Below are 17,554 nucleotides of genomic sequence, written 5' to 3' on the forward strand. Positions count from 1 at the left end.
GTGGCCTACATATGGAGGGGTGAAGTTCCCTGTCTAAGGAGGAATGGCGCCTCTCTCCTTCCTACGTTCCTCGCGTGGTGGTTGTGTGCGCGGTCAGATATGTGAGAGTAGACGTTGGCTATGTGTGTCATGCACCGGTGGGTTTGTCTGGAACCCAGTGTGAGAATAGTTAAAACTTAAGTAGGCAGGAGACAAACACAACATGAAAATATAATTTGGCCTCTTTATAAATCGCTGGTAACAGCACACCTTGAATATGCTGTGCAATTCTGGGCACCTGTTCTAAAGAAGGATATCATGGCACTAGAAAAAGTGCAGCTACAAAATTGATAAAAAAGGAATGGAGCATTTTAGGTAGGAAGAAAGGTTAAACAATTTAAATCTCCTTAGTTTGGAAAAACAGCGCCTCAGAGGGGATATGGTAACATTGTAAAAATATATTACTTTGCTGCAGAGGGATTTAGATAGACTGGGGGACTGGGCACTCAAATGGCAGATTAAATTTAATTTTGAAAAATGCAAAGTTATGCACTTTGGCATAAATAATGCACAAGCAATGTATACCCTTAATAGAAGTGAATTATGGGCACCTGTTCTAAAGAAGGATATTATGGCACTAGAAAAAGTGCAGAGGCGCGCTACAAAATTAATAAAAGGAATGGAACATATCAGCTATGAAGAAAGGTTAACAAATGTAAACCTATTTAGTTTAGAAAAACGTCGCCTGAGAGAGGATATGATAACATTATACAAATATATTCGGGGGCCAATACAAACCATTGTGTGGAAATCTATTCACAAACCGGACTTTACATAGAACACGAGGTCATGCGTTTAGACTGGAAGAAAGAAGATTTTGTTTAAGGCTAAGGAAAGGTTTTTTTTTATTGTAAGAACAATAAGGATGTGGAATTCTGTGCCTGAAGAAGTGGTTTTATCAGAGTCCATACAGATGTTCAAACAGCTACCAGATGCATACTTGCAAAAACAGAATATTCAAGGATATAATTTTTCAATGTAGGGTAATAACTGCTTGATCCAAGGATAAATCTGACTGCCAATTCTGGGGTCAAGAAGGAATTTTTTTCCTAGCTTGTTGCAAAATTGGAAGTGCTTCAGACTGGGTTTTTTTGCCTTCTTTTGGATCAACAGCAAAAAACAAATGTGAGGAAGGCTGAATGCAAATCTCTTTTCAGCTATGTACGGTAACTATATCTGGGGCCATTACAAACCATTATCTGGGAAATCTATTCATAAACAGGGCTATACATAGGACACAAGGTCACGCATTTAGGCTGGAAGAAAGGAGATTTCATCTAAGGCAATGAAAAGTTTTTTGTTTTTTTTACAGGAAGAGCAATAAGGATATGGAATTATCTGCCTGAAGAGGTGGTTTTATCAGAGTCCATACAGATGTTTAAACTGCAATTGGATAAATATTTGCAAAAACAGAACATACAGGGATATCATTTCTAATTAGTGGGGTAATAGCTGCTTGATCCAAGAAGATATCTGACAGCTATTTTGGGGTAAAGAAGGAATTTTTACCTAGTTTGTTGCAAATTTGGAAGCGCTTTCAGTCTATGTTTTTTTTTGCCTTCTTTTGGATCAACAGTAAAAACATGTGAGGAAGGCTGAACTTGATGGACGCAAGTCTCTTTTCAGCAATGTAAAATCAAATAAAAACAAAATCAAATAAATACAAACTCAGGGGTAAATTGGATGATCAGTCCTTTCCGCCAGATCCTATACATTCTCTTCAGAGTCTCAGGTGCCCGTTAGCCTTTTGCGCTTTGAATGCGGTAGAGGGTGGGGTGGTGGGTCCGGCTGGCTGGAACGTTTTTTTCTTTGGACATGTCCCAGGTGTGTGGGAGCTTTTGTCTCAGTACGTGGGTAGTCGGTTCCTAATTTGGTGACAGACCTATTTCCGATGCGTCGGTTATGCGGGATGTTGCACCACCATGCGTGATGACCAGGCTCCTGGGGAATGCCCAGCGGTATAGGATAGAGTATTGGCGGAGCACGGTGGTCAGCAGTCTGAACAGGCTTCTCTATACCAAGGTAGGCCTGGACAGATCTTGGGAAAAAGACAGAGCAGCATTTTCTAAGGAGTGATTAGATATTCCTCGCACTGCTGCCATGAAGTTTAGTTGGGCTGACCTTGTTTGGAGCTGTAGTATGACATCCCCTGGGGAGTCTGCTGGGGCTCTGGTATCTCTCGGGATGCGATAGACCCCATCGATCACGGCTTGTTTCGCCTGCTGTGGGGTAAGTAGTAAGGTGAGAAGCCTCCTGGTATATTGGGTCAGTTCTTCCGGGGTACCAGTCTCCGGGATACCCCGTTCTTTGACATTCCGGGTCCTGTGCCGATCTTCCATTGCGTCCAAGCGGTTGGTAAGCAAGGACTGGGTGCGTTGTTGCTCTGCATTTTGTGCTTCTATCTGTATGCATCGTGTAGTGAGGCCCTGCGTTTTCCTCGTCCGAGGAGGGGTGGTGTAATCTGCCTATGTTTGGGAACTCGTCTAGCTCATCCAACGCTTATTGTTCGGAGGAGGACGAGGTTGTGTCGCCATTTTCTTTTGGCGCAGGGATTCCTGTGGCCTTTGCGGGACGGAGAAAGCGGTCCCAGATATCGTGGGCCCATGCTGGTTTCACGGTTCCCTGGTGCTTAGATTTCTTCCCCATCTTGTAATCGCTTCATTTGGGTCGAAGTTAGAATAATTTGGATCGTGAAATTGCTTATTTTAGGCTTATTTTAGCAGAGCTCCCTGTCGATAAATATTTAAAGTTAATATGCCATGACAGTTACATGTTTGCAGCTTTCAATCCATCTAGCTTGACTCATGTTATACAATTAAGTGTTTCTCCCCTCTATACTATAAAAAGTTCACATCTCCATTGTTTCCAATCCCCCAGTCTACTGTTGAGAGCGTCTATCATGTTTTCAGTGGGTGTTACACAAACCTCTTCTGCAGACCCATGTTTGGGAAGCACAGATTTGATTCCCATAACAGGTTAAAAAGTCCCCAACACTTTATGCTGATTTTAAGTATGTAAATAAAACATATCTGTTATCTCACGTTCTCCTTCTCTCCATTCTCAGACTGCCTGCCCAATATGCTCCCGCGCAATAAATCATTGACTTTTTCTCTCCCTGATGCTGCAGCTATTACAAAGGGCCTGCCCCTCCTCCCTCTTGCAGGCATGTCTTTCCCTTAGTCTGAAGGCAAGCAGCAGGGTTTCCCTGGTAAGAGACATGCAGAGCACAAGCCTTCTTATCTCTGTGCCGATTGGCATAGATTGAACTGAATAATAGGAAGGGCAAAATGCTGTTTTTTTAATCTCAGATTTTAGAGAAATCTCGACATTTGTTATAGATGAGATTTGATTCTCTATAATTTCAGTTTAAGTTGCATTTGTCATGATAGGTACCCTTTAATGTGATACTTCGACGTCATACCTTCTAGTGTTAAACCTTTTTCAAATGGCTTAACGCAGATGTGGCATCCCCAAGTGCCTGTTGTGTAGCTCCTAAGCTGGTGCTTGGCTAATGTTGAAGCATGTGCTTGAGCACTGATGAGCGGCAGTAATAGGTGATAAGTGTTAGATGGCACAATCATTTTTAGATTGTACTCATGACAGGCAGCCAGTGAGAGAGTTTTCTCCAATTGCCAAAGATCACACACACCATACGAAAAAATGGCCCCTTATATTTTCTATTCATAAAAAGAAAAAGGTGAACTAGGGAAAAAAATGAGGGAAATCAAGGGACAAAAAAGATTAACCCCTCCACACCCAAAACAAATAAACTAACAAAACTCTCTCCCCCCCCCCCCCAAACCCCCCCCCCCCCCCCCAAATCTGTAAAGTGACAATGCTATTTTAAACAGATAGACTTTAGCTAGGGAAGTAAGCTGGTTAAAATGTAAAGCATTAAAACACGGTAATCACAACAATGCACTACCAATCCTCCTACCCTTAAACCATTTTAGAAAAGTTTGACTGGGAGCTGCTTGCATGCTGGAGAAAATAGTGCAGGCACAGAGCAGTCTCTGGCAGACTTCAGGTAAGAAATCAATCCATTCTACTACAGTTTAGCTATTTACAATAGAGGATGATGGTGTTGAAGTGGTTATGGTCCATTAAGTGTTCCTTTAAAATGTGCATTGTTTTATTTTATTGTTTTATTTTTATAATATACGTGTCTGAAAATTGTTCAATAGGTTATGAAACCCTTTCCATTATTTGCTTGGAGTGTTTATGCACCAAAATCCTTACAGATCACAATGGTGGTTATGGTGGTTTGAGTGCCCATTTAAGCATAACCAAGTCTACTTATCAAAGCAAAGTAAAATCAATCCAGCCAGCTCCCTTTCAGGTTTGTCTTAAAGGAAACATTTTGGAAGACTCCGAATGACCACTCACAACTCAGAAATGTGGTAGTCCACACAATAACTTACCTAAACCCGATTTCTTTAGCCGTTTCAAGTGTTGGCTTGTGTGTTTTCCAGGGGGTGATTTTTGCCCTTGCTTAGTTTCCTTATCAGAACTATCTGCTTCCCCGTTTTTGGACTCAGACCCTTTAAGAAAGAAACAAAAATATGTTTAATATTTTAATGTGTATGTTTGTAATGCCAACAAACATGTCCCATCTAGCAATACACACACAGTTTTGTTTTTGCAATATTTTCAGTTTAGTTATAGCAAACATTTCCTTCATCTTTTGCTATTATTAGAAATAAAAGAACATTCTTTTTTCAGCTGCATTTCTTATTTTTTTTCCTATCTACACACTGGAGACAACAGAGACAAGAGGATGCTGAATCAGACAGGAATGCAATCAATAACTTGCTGAGCTCTATAATAGATAAGAGAGATACAGCTTCCCTAATGCAGAGCTTTGAAGAGAAACCCCAAAGTGGATGTACCTGCTCTTGAAATCGCCCATAATAAGTACAACAGCAGAGTTAACTCAATCAGTGGTTATCAATGATAGCATGGTGCATCTTCCTGACATGTGGTTAGGGCTTAGGTCAAATCTGCCAATGTACCTAAAACGTGTTGTAAAAAAAAGCATTCCAATAATATTGAGTGTCATCTTTCTGATGTGTTCCCTTTTGTTTCCTTTGAGTACACGTACTACACCAGTAAATGAAATGTAACTTTTTAACCCATTAACAACGAAAGGGAGGCTAGGGTGAGATTACTGAAACCTTTTCAATCCTGAGGCTGTAAAAGCAGGCTGCCCTTTAAAAAGGCAAACCAAAAGACAAGTATAAAGGGTTTAAAAGACTTCAGGATTAAAAGATTACATATTAAAACATGGTGTTCTCTAGTACGGTTTTTCACTCCAGTTGTGACTGAGGTACAACTCCCAGAACTCAATTGCACTCAATAGAATTGTAGTCCAAAACACCTGGAGGGTCACGTTTGCACACTCCTGTTAATGGTTACATAGTAATGTAGGTTGAAAAAAGACTTGTGTCGATCAAGCTCAGCCTATTAATGAAGAACAAACACATAGCACCTTCACCAAAATGGACACCATCTTATCCAACACATCACCAGTACAACAAACCCTAAATATTTACTTATTATTATATTTTAATCAAAAAAGGTTTCTCCCTACCCTTCCAAAAAGACAGCTATTAACTATTACTTTAGGGCTAAGTCTTTGTCTTTTTAATCATTACTATCATGACTTGCTGTTGGTCCTAAAGGGTTAAGCAAGTTCCAACAAAATAAACACTTTATAGAAGTTATATAAGCTTCAAAATACAACCCCAAGTCCTATACAGCATTTGGAAGTAATATAGGCAAATGTTTGTTTATTAAAAAAAAAATATATATATATATATATATATATATATATATATATATATACACAAGATGCAGCTGAACTTTCTAGAATTATCACTGGCCCATAAACCTCCATTTAATAGAGACCATAAAGAACCTTGATCTGACAGATTTCCAACTTTACATTTTTTAGAACAAGATGACAAACTACACCAGGAAAACAAAACAAAACAACAAAAATAAAGCCCAAACTAACAATACTAGTAATGGCTTTCTACAGCCACGCATTCTGTCTGTATCTTAAGAAATCTATGCATATAATGAAATGTGTATATAACATCATAAGTGCAATTCAAAACAACATAAAGTCAGTGCAATGCTTCATTACAACACAACACATTATCTTGCTACAAAAAAAACAAAAAACCCACAAATATTTAATCTGTTTTGAACTCCAAGGCAAGTGACTAAATAACATTGTGTAACTGAGCTACATTTGCAGGCATTTAGCGCCAGCATGTGGTCCCCATTAGATTTCTGAAGCACGGCTACAATGATTTGATTCCCCTATCTTTCTGCAGCAGCCGTTTTATCCTGTCATGCACCCTGCATTCTAACACACAACAGCAGGCTTCGATTTACGAATATACATCTTTACGTAACTGTATATATATGATAATATTACAGCACAAGGCAGAGAGATGCTGAAAGAGGCTGACTTATGCAGGTCTCCCAACAATTCACAGTCCTCCATCAACAAAAGGATCGGTATGTAGGATTTCTCTTAAAATGCTTAGCCCTTTCGATCATTACCTGAAGGTGAATCCGACTGCTCGTCAGACACCTTGAGAGGCGTCAGGACAACACGAGGGACGGTCTTGTTTACCATCATAGAGACCCCATTTCTCCTCTTCTGCTGCTGCCTCAAAGCCTAAACAAAGAAAAAGAATACAGTATAAGGTTAACCAGCTAGCACTACGTTAAAACAACCACTAAGCCAGATGCACATTCAATTCAAGAGCTTCATAACCCATTCTAATTTATGGCTACTTTACACAAATTATATGCTGCTTATCCTTAGACACTGCACAAATTAAACAAAAAAAACAAAAACAAAAAAACACACTCGACAAAATAAAGAACTTGTACTTGCAAAGCCCAACATACTGCACCTAACTGCATTTATATCATAGCTTGTAACAACAAAGGCATCTGTAACAGAATGTACTACCTCACATTCCCCACAACAGGGATCACACCATGATTTCCAAGTCAAATAAAAAGAGGTAAGTGTTGGAAATACATATATATATAAATACACGTCTGCACATCTCTTGCAGGTGCATCTGCTTCGGTATCCTGCTCAGTCAATCAAGTTAAACAGAGAGTGTCATCAGTATGTACAGCATGTAAGGACTACAGTATTGATGCACTCGCTCAGCCGTGTGGAGTGCTACACAAAAATCACTGAACATGGCAGGAATCGGTTATTTCTGGGAAGACGAGGAATCGGTCCTAATCTTAGAATATGTGCAGCAGTTCAGCTTCTGTCTACTTGACTTTAGGGATTAACCTTCAAGGCACCCATAGGACAAGATTTAGAAGAATCCAGTAACTGTAAACAAAATGTGATTTAAAAAAATCAAAAAAACAAAAACAAAAATAAAAAAAACCCTAAGAAAAATATAATACTAAACCATTAAGACAACCATATGGGGTGTTTTTTGTACCTTTGTGTTCTTTTAAAAACATTACATAAGTCCTACGGGTGAACTAACCACTGTTAATAAAGGAGACTATTCATGTGAATAAAGAGAATTATTCAGGCATTCTGTGTTTGCTCTGACACATTGTATAAAAGTCGCCACTTTCTCTGACATCTTTCTATGAAATGGTTAAATTGGTATTTCCATGTTAAGCAGCTCTAATCAGTCCTTGTAAAGATGAAAAGACAAACACATGTCAAAATAAAGAGACCAAAGGTTTATAGCTCATAATTAAACACTTGATGGGTCATTCAAATGTCTAACCTTCAGACAGCCATCAATACACAATGGCTGATTTTCTTTTCCCAGCTCCTGTTAATGTAACTGCTCTTATTCAAAAGTAAACAACTCCGTAATAAACACAAAGCAATTCATGGTTATAACACCAATTATTCACATAATTAAATAAAAGCATTTGGCAAATGTGTGCATTTATAATACAGTGACCCAACTCAGGTACGAAGGCCAATCATTTTTTGTTTTGAAGCCTTAAGGAAATGTTCTGTAAATACATGAAAAAGGTCATCGCAAATTCAGAGAAAAATCTAAAAATTCTCCGCATCCTAAAAAACAACAATGCAACCTTAATTATTCTGTAAAGTAAAAAACAAACAAATCTAAAATAGATGTATTAGCCATTTTCTTTTCCCAGCTAAAAAACAAACAAATGAAAAGGCAGTAAGAGTAGATGTAAAAGCCTCAGGCGATATTCCTGACTACCACTTGTTATGGTAATATGTAACAATTCTTCTCTCAATTTTGCCTGACAATGGTAAGGGTGATTGAGTAAGCAAATACAAGAAAACATTCAGTTTTTCATTACCTCAACAATGTTTATTGCTCGTGTAAAACACGGTATAAAAGAGCTATAGTGAAAAGGTAAACAAACAGTACACTGTGGAAATAACATACAGAATATATAATTGCCTTCAGGACACTTGACATGTCTGGATGGTCACTACAGGAAGTAATGTGCCATGGCCCAATGCTGAAGTGGTAAGTACTCTTCCTTTGTCTACTGTAAATGTGTTAAAAGTATACAATAGCAACCTTCACAAGACATGCAAGGAGCTTATGGGGTTAACTTCAGAAGGACCCTTTCTGTAGTATTGTATATCTGTTCCGGGGACTGTCATTCAAATAACAACTTTCATAATATCAACTGGTTGTTCCTTGGGGCAAAATAACATGCTTCATCTCAAAAACGGTACTGAATTCAACGTGGATATTCATAAATCATTCCCTGCAACCAAAATCTCATGAGCAGGAAGGTGGACTTTTAAATATTCATTTAAAATGAACAATTGTTCTGATGAAGACAATAATTCTATAAATTTAAGCTGAATGGATTTCTATACCATTCAGCTGACCCTTGTTTGGAAGGACACTCTTTCCTACATCCATATCTCCCCTTGTTGCTCATTTACCTCTCCCTGAATGTTCAATGTTTAGAAAAATATCACAGACCAAAGCAACAAAGCTCTCAACACACTTTACACAATTAACAATTTAGACAATGAAGCCCCTTAGAATTTCTCTGATACCCATCAGAAACACCCACAAAAAAAAAAAAGAAAATTAAAATAAAAGTATCTGTCATTAGCCATTCAAAATGCTGGGTGGTAAAATATAAATATCTTTCACAAAGAGTTAATGTTACATAATAACTATTGTTTTGCAACAATTTTTGAAAGATCTGAATATATACATTAGAAAGGGAAGCTGAGATAGATCTTTCAGGAATATAAAACGAATGGAAGGTGAAATGTGATGTGTATAAGTTAACTTGGTGAACAATGTCAAAGATGCCAAACATAATTTTAAAATCGCTGTATAAGTGCTCGCTGGTCCTATAAAGCTAAAACTTTATATCTTTCTAAGCAGAAGGCATAACGTTGTTCTATATTACTAAAAAGACTGGCAGAGCTGCCAATTTCTGTTCTAGATTGAGTAATACTGCGGTACAGCAGGTTGACGGCCATAAATTGGCTAACCCAGCTTTCTATGCTTGCATATACAAAATTTGAGCAAACGTTACAACAGAAATGATATATAAAAAAGGTTTTTACATAGAAGGAAGAAAACAAATAAAGCGTATCTGTGAAACATTATTAAAAACACAACTGATATTTGTTCTCACGGCAGAAACTCGTAAATTCTACTTGTACTGATGGAGATGGATTCAATAGCAGTTTAAATGCACACTATAAACCAAAACATGGTTTGTAATAAAGAAAGAAAATATCGCCTGATAGAAACGCTCACATTTTAAGGCTCATACCTGCTTTATTACAATAATAAAACATGCAGAAAACATTATCATTTTCAGAAACATATCACGACAGTTAAATATAGGTAATAAAACCACTTTACCAACAACACTCCACCACAACCAACATTCTGAATGTCAGATAATTATGCCAGACATTGTCAAGCAATGCATCTGCTGCTTGCCCAGTGTGACTCGATAGGATTGTTATTATTCGTATTTATTTAGCTTGAACATATTCTGCAGCGCATTACAATTATATAATAACTGACAACATGTAATTGATATACAGAATATTGACAGAGACAAGAGAGCACTGCTCAACCAATGTTTCAGACTATGAAGAAGAGACAAAGCCACACGTAGAATAAGAGCATGTCAGAGGGGAGATTGATGGATAATATGCCTATATTAAAATAAGCTAGTCAAAGTGGTGTGTGGAAATACCGAACAGGTAGAGGGCAGGACAGGTGCAAGGAGTTTTGCTGCCCTAGGTAAAAAAATAATGGGTTAAACGAGACTCTAGTAGCTGTCACAGTGACAGCCACTAGAGCAAACTTTGTTACAATGCCATGTTTACATACACACAGGCTCATACTCAATCACTCACTCACACTCAATGGTCCACACAATCACAATCAGTGACCAATGCATGCATAAATTCACTGATTCACACAGAGTGACACACACACTGACTCAAGCAGACATACACTGACTTATGTAGACTGACATACACACGCTGGCCCAAGCATATACACACACTGACTGATGCAGACTGACACACACACACTGACCCAAGCAAACACACACACTGACCCAGACACAAGCAGACACACATACTTATCCAGGCACACAAACACAGACCCAAGCAGATACACACTGACCCAGACACATACAGACACACACACACACACTGATCCAGACAGACACACACACACACACACACACTGACCCAAGCACACACAAACATACTGACTGAAACAGGCTGACACACACCATGAAGTCTCTCACTTGCCTTCATTTCATGTTTGCCCTCCGTGGATCCCAGTCGAGGCCTGGCTGCCTCCACGCTATCTTAGCTCCGCTGCCACAATCCTCCTGCCCACTTGACCAAGAGTACAGGGGAAGGGGCGGGAGTGATCTTGGGCTGCCGTGATATGAGGTATGTAGGGGGAGCATCTCTCCATGCTCTTTGCGTGCTGAGGTTTAGGGCACCGGGTGCTAGTTTGCTCCCTAGCCCAGGTGCCATGACCTCCGGCATGCAATACAGAATGTGTCCGACAGAGGGGGCGGTCCAAACCAGCAGTAAAGCTGCTGCCGGCGCCCCCCTTTAAGAATCACCATAGGCGGCTGCCGAATCGGCATATAGGACGTGGCAGTCCTGGGTGAGGGTGAACAGAGCGATGGAGGCAAAGCAATTGATATTGAGAGAAGGATCACACAGGAAGATGGTAAGCTTTCCTAAAATGTGTGTTTTCAGCATCTTTGTAAAACAGTGGAGATTCGGGGAGAGTCTGATTGCATGGGGTAGGGAATTCCGTAGGAATAGTGCAGCTCTTGAAAAATCCTGAAGATGAGAGTTGGCAGTGTGGGAACAAGCAAATGTCAAATGAAGGAAGCTTGCAGAGTGTAGGGAACGTGCAGGGGTGTATTTGTTGAGTAAAGAGAAAATCTGTTCTGAGGGCTTTAAAGGTTCCTACTAGAAGTCTGAATTTGATCCTGAAGGGTACAGGAAGTAAATGTAATGACTGGCAAAGGGAAGGGGTTAGATGTGGGAGTAGCAGTAAGTCAGGAAGACGAGTTTGGTGGCAACATTCATTACAGACTGATGAGATGCAATGGAGGTATTTGTTAAGCCAATGAATAGTGAGTTGCAGTAGTCAAATCAGTGAATTATGAGTGTACGGACAAGTGCCTTGGTTGTAGAAAAAGGTAAATGTGGGCAATTTGGAGACTGACTGGACGTAAGAAGAAAGGGTAGGACGTGAGAAAGAAAAAAAAAAAATTACTCCAGGGCAGCGAGCTTGAGGAGATGGAGTCACAGGAGTCCCCCATTGATGTGCATAGTTAGATGGAGGAGGGCAATTGGGGTAATGTGTCAACTTGAACTCTATGCATAAGGAAAATTAGTTCATACTATGAAAACTAAAACACTCAGGAAATAAATAAGATCAGATTGAGACACAGCTATATAGAAGGAGACTGGATGAAGTTTATTTTTGGTGACTGAGTCACTTTAAATATAAACAGATAACAAATAACTCAGCATAATTCAGCCACAAATCACTAGCTAAGGAGATTTAGGTGACAGAAAGTATTCAGCAATTTTTAGACAAATGACCGTGGGGTGTACTTAAAAGAAATCTATATTCCTGTATGGAGGATAGTTAATTTTCATTCTCTAGTAAGTCATTTTGCATATTACATCTGAATGAAAGTATAAATACTGCTGAAATAACACAATTAATCTTCTGTTATTAGCTATTCATGCTCCAATACTGTAACCTGCCTATAGCATATACTGGTCAAAGCCAATAAGTAGTATGTGTGCATGCAACACAAAATGTGCAAAGTTATAAAGAAAAGTAAAGAAATTAAGGTTCCTAAGCAGAAAAGATATCCAAGCTTCTGTACTGTGCTCTCCTCAATTTAGAGAATCTATTTCTCACCAGTTCCCACACCTCCATAGCCCTGCTCACTCCCCTGTAGTGATGTCCCAAACAGTTCGCCGGGAACCGTTCGCCGGCGAACATAGCGTGTTCGCGGTCGCGAACACGCGCGATGTTCGGTCCGCCCCCAATTCGTCATCATTGAGTAAACTTTGACCCTGTACCTCACAGTCAGCAGACACATTCCAGCCAATCAGCAGCAGACCCTCCCACCTCCATGCCGAATAGGGGGCGGACCGGACATGTTCGCCGGCGAACGGTTCCCGGCGTACTGTTCGGGACATCACTACTCCCCTGCCATTGTACGGTTCTTCCACACACTGCTTTTACCAACTAATTTCAACACAGGTTATCTTATCCATCAATCCATTTTCTCCTCTGACATGCTGTTACTTCTCTTGTGTGTCCTTTACCCTTTCCCCATAGATTGTAAGCTTGTTTGAGCAGGGCCTCCTTCACCTCTTGTCTCTATTAAATTCCATATGTACATTACTTGTTGTCAAATATTCCAATATTATAATTGCAAAGCGCTGGGGAATATGTTGGCATTATATAGATCATAATAATAATAAGTCCCAATTGAATAATGGACCGGCAAAAAGTGATCAAGAGATATCGACTGACCAAAGTAGCGGGCACTCCAATACTATGTACACATCATAAAAGTTCCTATACAGGCAATGCAAAGCATTTCTTCTGAAACCGATTACTTGGCAAGATTATAAACTGTAGTGATTTATTTTTTCAAAATTGCTGTTACTAAGCAACTGACCGAAGGGGAGGAACGCTGCTAGTAATGAAGCTTATGCAAAAGGCATGGTTAATCTGGCGCTTGGAGTGATCATTTTGCTGCCATTTCAATGATGGAATATGCCAGTAGTAGGCAAACTTCAGCACTCCACATGTTGTAGACTATATCTCCTCTAATGCTATGACCGTATTATAGCTGTAAGAGCATTATAAGATATATAAATTGGATGCATGGTCACCATGAATGCCAAACCACCCACAGGTCGTATACCTGGGAATACTCAAAGGTTTAAAAAGACTACTAATCAAACAGTTCTCTTTTTCCTGAAACATAGTAGTATGAATTGTTCCTCTTTACTGTTGTTACCGGAGATGAACAAATGATTAGCTATACCTCTGTGGCTAGAACAGTAGGTATTGTGCAAATGAAAAAAATATATAAAACAATTATTTCTGCGTGTACACCGATATAGTGTTCATTGAGACAGTTTTAATTTAATACTACAATTAACAAAGCTATACTACTTCTGATGTCAATACTCAAACAGACTATGCTACGAAGATATTGCATTGATGTCCAACAGAGAACATGTACGGCCATCTGCCAAATTAATGGATAAAGATCAAGCAATGTTAATACATCAATTATAATCTGTCAAAGTGATTCATGATGAATGATGGATGTCAAGCATTTGGACGGGAAAGTCCAAGAGATAAAATCTGTATAAAAATGCAAGAGGTAGTTCTGCAAGTAGAGATTAACCAATACTGCATTAATACATGTGGCAGTGATTAAGTAGCTCTGTAGTCACTATGAAAATGCAATCAATGTTAACTGTTACATACTTGACTGGACACACTCAGCCGCAGTTTTTGTGCTGCATGCTCGTGAAGAGAGACCCCCTGGGTCTGACCAGACCTTGACAAGGTATCCCTGCCTGTTCCCAGGTTGATTGTGATCTGTGCTAAGCTTTGCCATCTGCTCAGCACCGATCACAGCATAATCAGCTGGGAAAAAAAAGCTCTATTCATTAATTACATAGAATGTAAATATGGAAACAGGCTGTAAATGGCAGACACAGACCACTGGGAAACCCATTTTCTCATATCACAATTCATATTAGCAAGGGTCTCCTTAGTGTTAGCTGTAGGGTTAGATTTAGGGTTAGCGGTAGGGTTAGTGTTAGGATAAGGTAAGGGTTAATGCTGGGTTTGGTTTAATGGTATTTTAGGATTAGAGATAATGTAAGGTTAAAGTTAAGATTGGGGTAGATATACAGGGTTAGAGTTAGTGTTAACATTGTGTAAGGGGTACGGTTGATATAGCATTGGGAGATTCGTATAGGGTTAGAGCTAAAAAAAATATCACAAAATGTTTTGTTTTATTTTTCTAGATCCTAGATGTATTAGGCATTTAAAGGACCACTATAGGCACCCAGACCACTTCAGCTTAATGAAGTGGTCAGGGTGCCAGGTCCATCTAGGGTTAACCCTGCCTGCTGTAAACATAGCAGTTTCAGAGAAACTGCTATGTTTACATATGGGTTAATCCAGCCTCTAGTGGCTGTCTCATTGACAGCCGCTATAGGCGCTTCCGCGCTTCTCACTGTGATTTTCACAGTGAGAAGACGCCAGCATCTATAGGAAAGCATTGATAATGCTTTCCTATGGACTGACTGAATAAGCGCGTGGCTCTTGCCGCCCATGCGCATTCGGCGCAAGAGGGAGGAGAGTCCCCAGTGCCGAGGGAGCCCGGCGCTGGAGAAAGGCAAGCCTTTAACCCCTTCCTCCCCCTAGAGCCCGGCGGGAGGGGGACCTATTAATACTATAGTGCCAGGAAAACGAGTTTGTTTTCCTGGCACTATAGTGGTCCTTTAACATCTCTTATATGGCAGTGTAACATCGCAAATTAGTGCCAAAGGCATACTTTGGGGTTATTGATTTTGTTCAAAAAAAGGTTTGCTGGGCATAATTTGGGGATTTGACAACAGTGACAAATGTCACATTTCAGAAATGGGAAGTTAAATTTTAATATGCATGTAAGAAATGCAAAAAAATAAACGTTATCACAAAAAACACATAACTGGCCAAACTTTTTTAAAACAAATTGTAGCACACTATTGCGAATTATAATATACACCATATGATATATGTGTGTCAATTTTGTATGTGATGTGATGTATCTGTGATGGCTATTAAACTTAAAAGACAAAATATACCAAATTCTAAAATTGCTGCACATTGACATTTTATTTTACTCTATGTATTTTTCTGTGACCTGTGATTACCATAGATATAAATGAAATTTTAGATGTGACAAACTGAGCCTCGTCACGTGTTCTTGGAGGGGCCTGCTGGCCAGCCTCTAACGAAAAGACTATGTGCCCTTTAAAAACCTATGTGAACAACACCCCTGGTCGATCTCCTATGGACCCCCAAAATACATCGGCCCAAAGACAAAACTCCCTTCCCAACCACCTCCCTAACCATACACCACTGGGACAAAATACGCCACAAACATAATGTTATCCACAAATTCCATCCACGCACACCATTGACAGCGCTAAAAGCAATCTCACCTTGGCTCTCATTGAACTCATGGGTCAAAATGGGAATTACCAATATAGAACAAATTATGCATTGCAACCTCATTAAACCCTTCCCAGACCTTCAACGGGAATTCAAACTCACCAACTACTCTGTATTTCCTTACCTACGACTCAAGAGTGTAATTCCCTTACATGTAACGCAAGGACATATGTCCAACAACCCAGGTTCAAGGGAATTAGCAACATTATATGAGATATGTTGGCAAGCCCCAACTAAACCCAAATCTCTCTCTCTCTATGTTATCGGTTAATTCTAACCACTACTACACCAAGAGGCACCCCTACATTTGTAACCCAATGGCTCACAGAGGGTGCAGATTCGATTACTGACACAGAGGTGTTGGCATCACCCCAGGCCCTTAAAGGCCTCACACGGTGCTACTCACACATAGAAGCCCACATAAAGCTGGTGTACAGGTGGTACCTAACACCCCACAGACTCCACTCGATGTACAACACAGTACCACCACACTGTTGGAGGCGTGGCACTGAAAAAGGCACAATGTTCCACATCTGGTGGGCGTGTCAGCGCATACGACCCCTATGGGAAGAGGCACAAGCCGTCCTACAGTCCATTGGTATCACGTCACCACCCATGGACATACACACAGGGCTGTTCCTCTCATATCCACGCTCAACCCCAAAATATGTACAACGCATAATGGCCATCACCGCCCTGGCTGTGAGAAATTTGATCGCATGTCAGTGGAAACAACCCCACTGTCCCTCCAAAAACCAACTGCTAAATAAAATCCACCAGTATTTCATATATGAGAGCATGTCATCCAAGACTGCTGCTCAACAAAAAAACTTTCCAAGCGGACTGGGCACCATGGGTAGACCTATGGAATAAAGTGAATAGTAGTAATAATACTCTATGCCAATCAGGAGCCTATCAAAGCTCAGAGACCAACAATACCTCAAACATACTAAACCCCTCCAACTCGCACGAATAGTCACATGGACTCATGTTCCTGTATCCACCTAATGGTGAGCCAACTAGACCTCTATATGGATATATAGATATATGCACTGCCAGACCGCAGACCCTATGTTGTCCTTGTGCATCTATGTACTGGTTACCGCACAACACGGTTAAATAGTGCTATGCACCATATCGTACCATGGTATACACCCCCCTCCCCCTTTTCACCACCCCCCACCCCACTCCCCCCCATTGTCACTTCCCAGTTGGAGGATCTTCACTATTGGTACCTACGTCATACCCTACTCAGAGGTAAGAGGTTGACGGTCGACCAGGTTAGGGCAACATAAAGAAAACTTTAATGTGATGTATGCAATGAATAAAAATGTACAATATCATGGTAGCACAGAGGGTTTCCAACCTCAACCTTCTACTTCCTGATGACATGCTACCAGGAACAGACTATCAATGGATGACCCTATTGTAAATAAAGATGATATCGCCTGATGTACGAACTGCGATGCCCCCCCCCCACCCCTCTCTTCCTTTCTGTACCCAGTTTATTTTATGAAAATAAAAATTGTCAAATATAAAAAAAACAAACCTATGTGAACAGATTTGGTTCGTGGGATTTCATATTTGGTTCGGAATCAAACAGTCGCATGAATCGGAGACCACCCTGGAATTTGTTAAGCCTAATTGCTACTTTGTAGCAATTTCTACCGCAGTGTTCGTCTGTGTGGTCGCAATTCCTATGGATGGCCACG

General features: G+C 40.1%; 1 protein-coding gene across 1 annotated transcript in view; it reads right to left on the reverse strand.

Annotated features, from left to right (window-relative positions):
- The window catches only part of ASXL3 (ASXL transcriptional regulator 3), a 184,632-nt gene that overhangs the window by 21,364 nt on the left and 145,714 nt on the right, over positions 1-17,554 (reverse strand). The window contains exons 7-8 of the mRNA XM_063451432.1: positions 6,613-6,730; positions 4,461-4,580 (exon numbers count right to left, since the gene is read on the reverse strand). Of these exons, the coding sequence (XP_063307502.1) occupies positions 4,461-4,580; positions 6,613-6,730 (238 nt within the window). The remainder of the gene's footprint in view (positions 1-4,460; positions 4,581-6,612; positions 6,731-17,554) is intronic.

Source organism: Pelobates fuscus, chromosome 4 (assembly GCF_036172605.1).
Source record: "Pelobates fuscus isolate aPelFus1 chromosome 4, aPelFus1.pri, whole genome shotgun sequence".
In the NCBI taxonomy this organism is placed as follows: domain Eukaryota; kingdom Metazoa; phylum Chordata; class Amphibia; order Anura; family Pelobatidae; genus Pelobates; species Pelobates fuscus.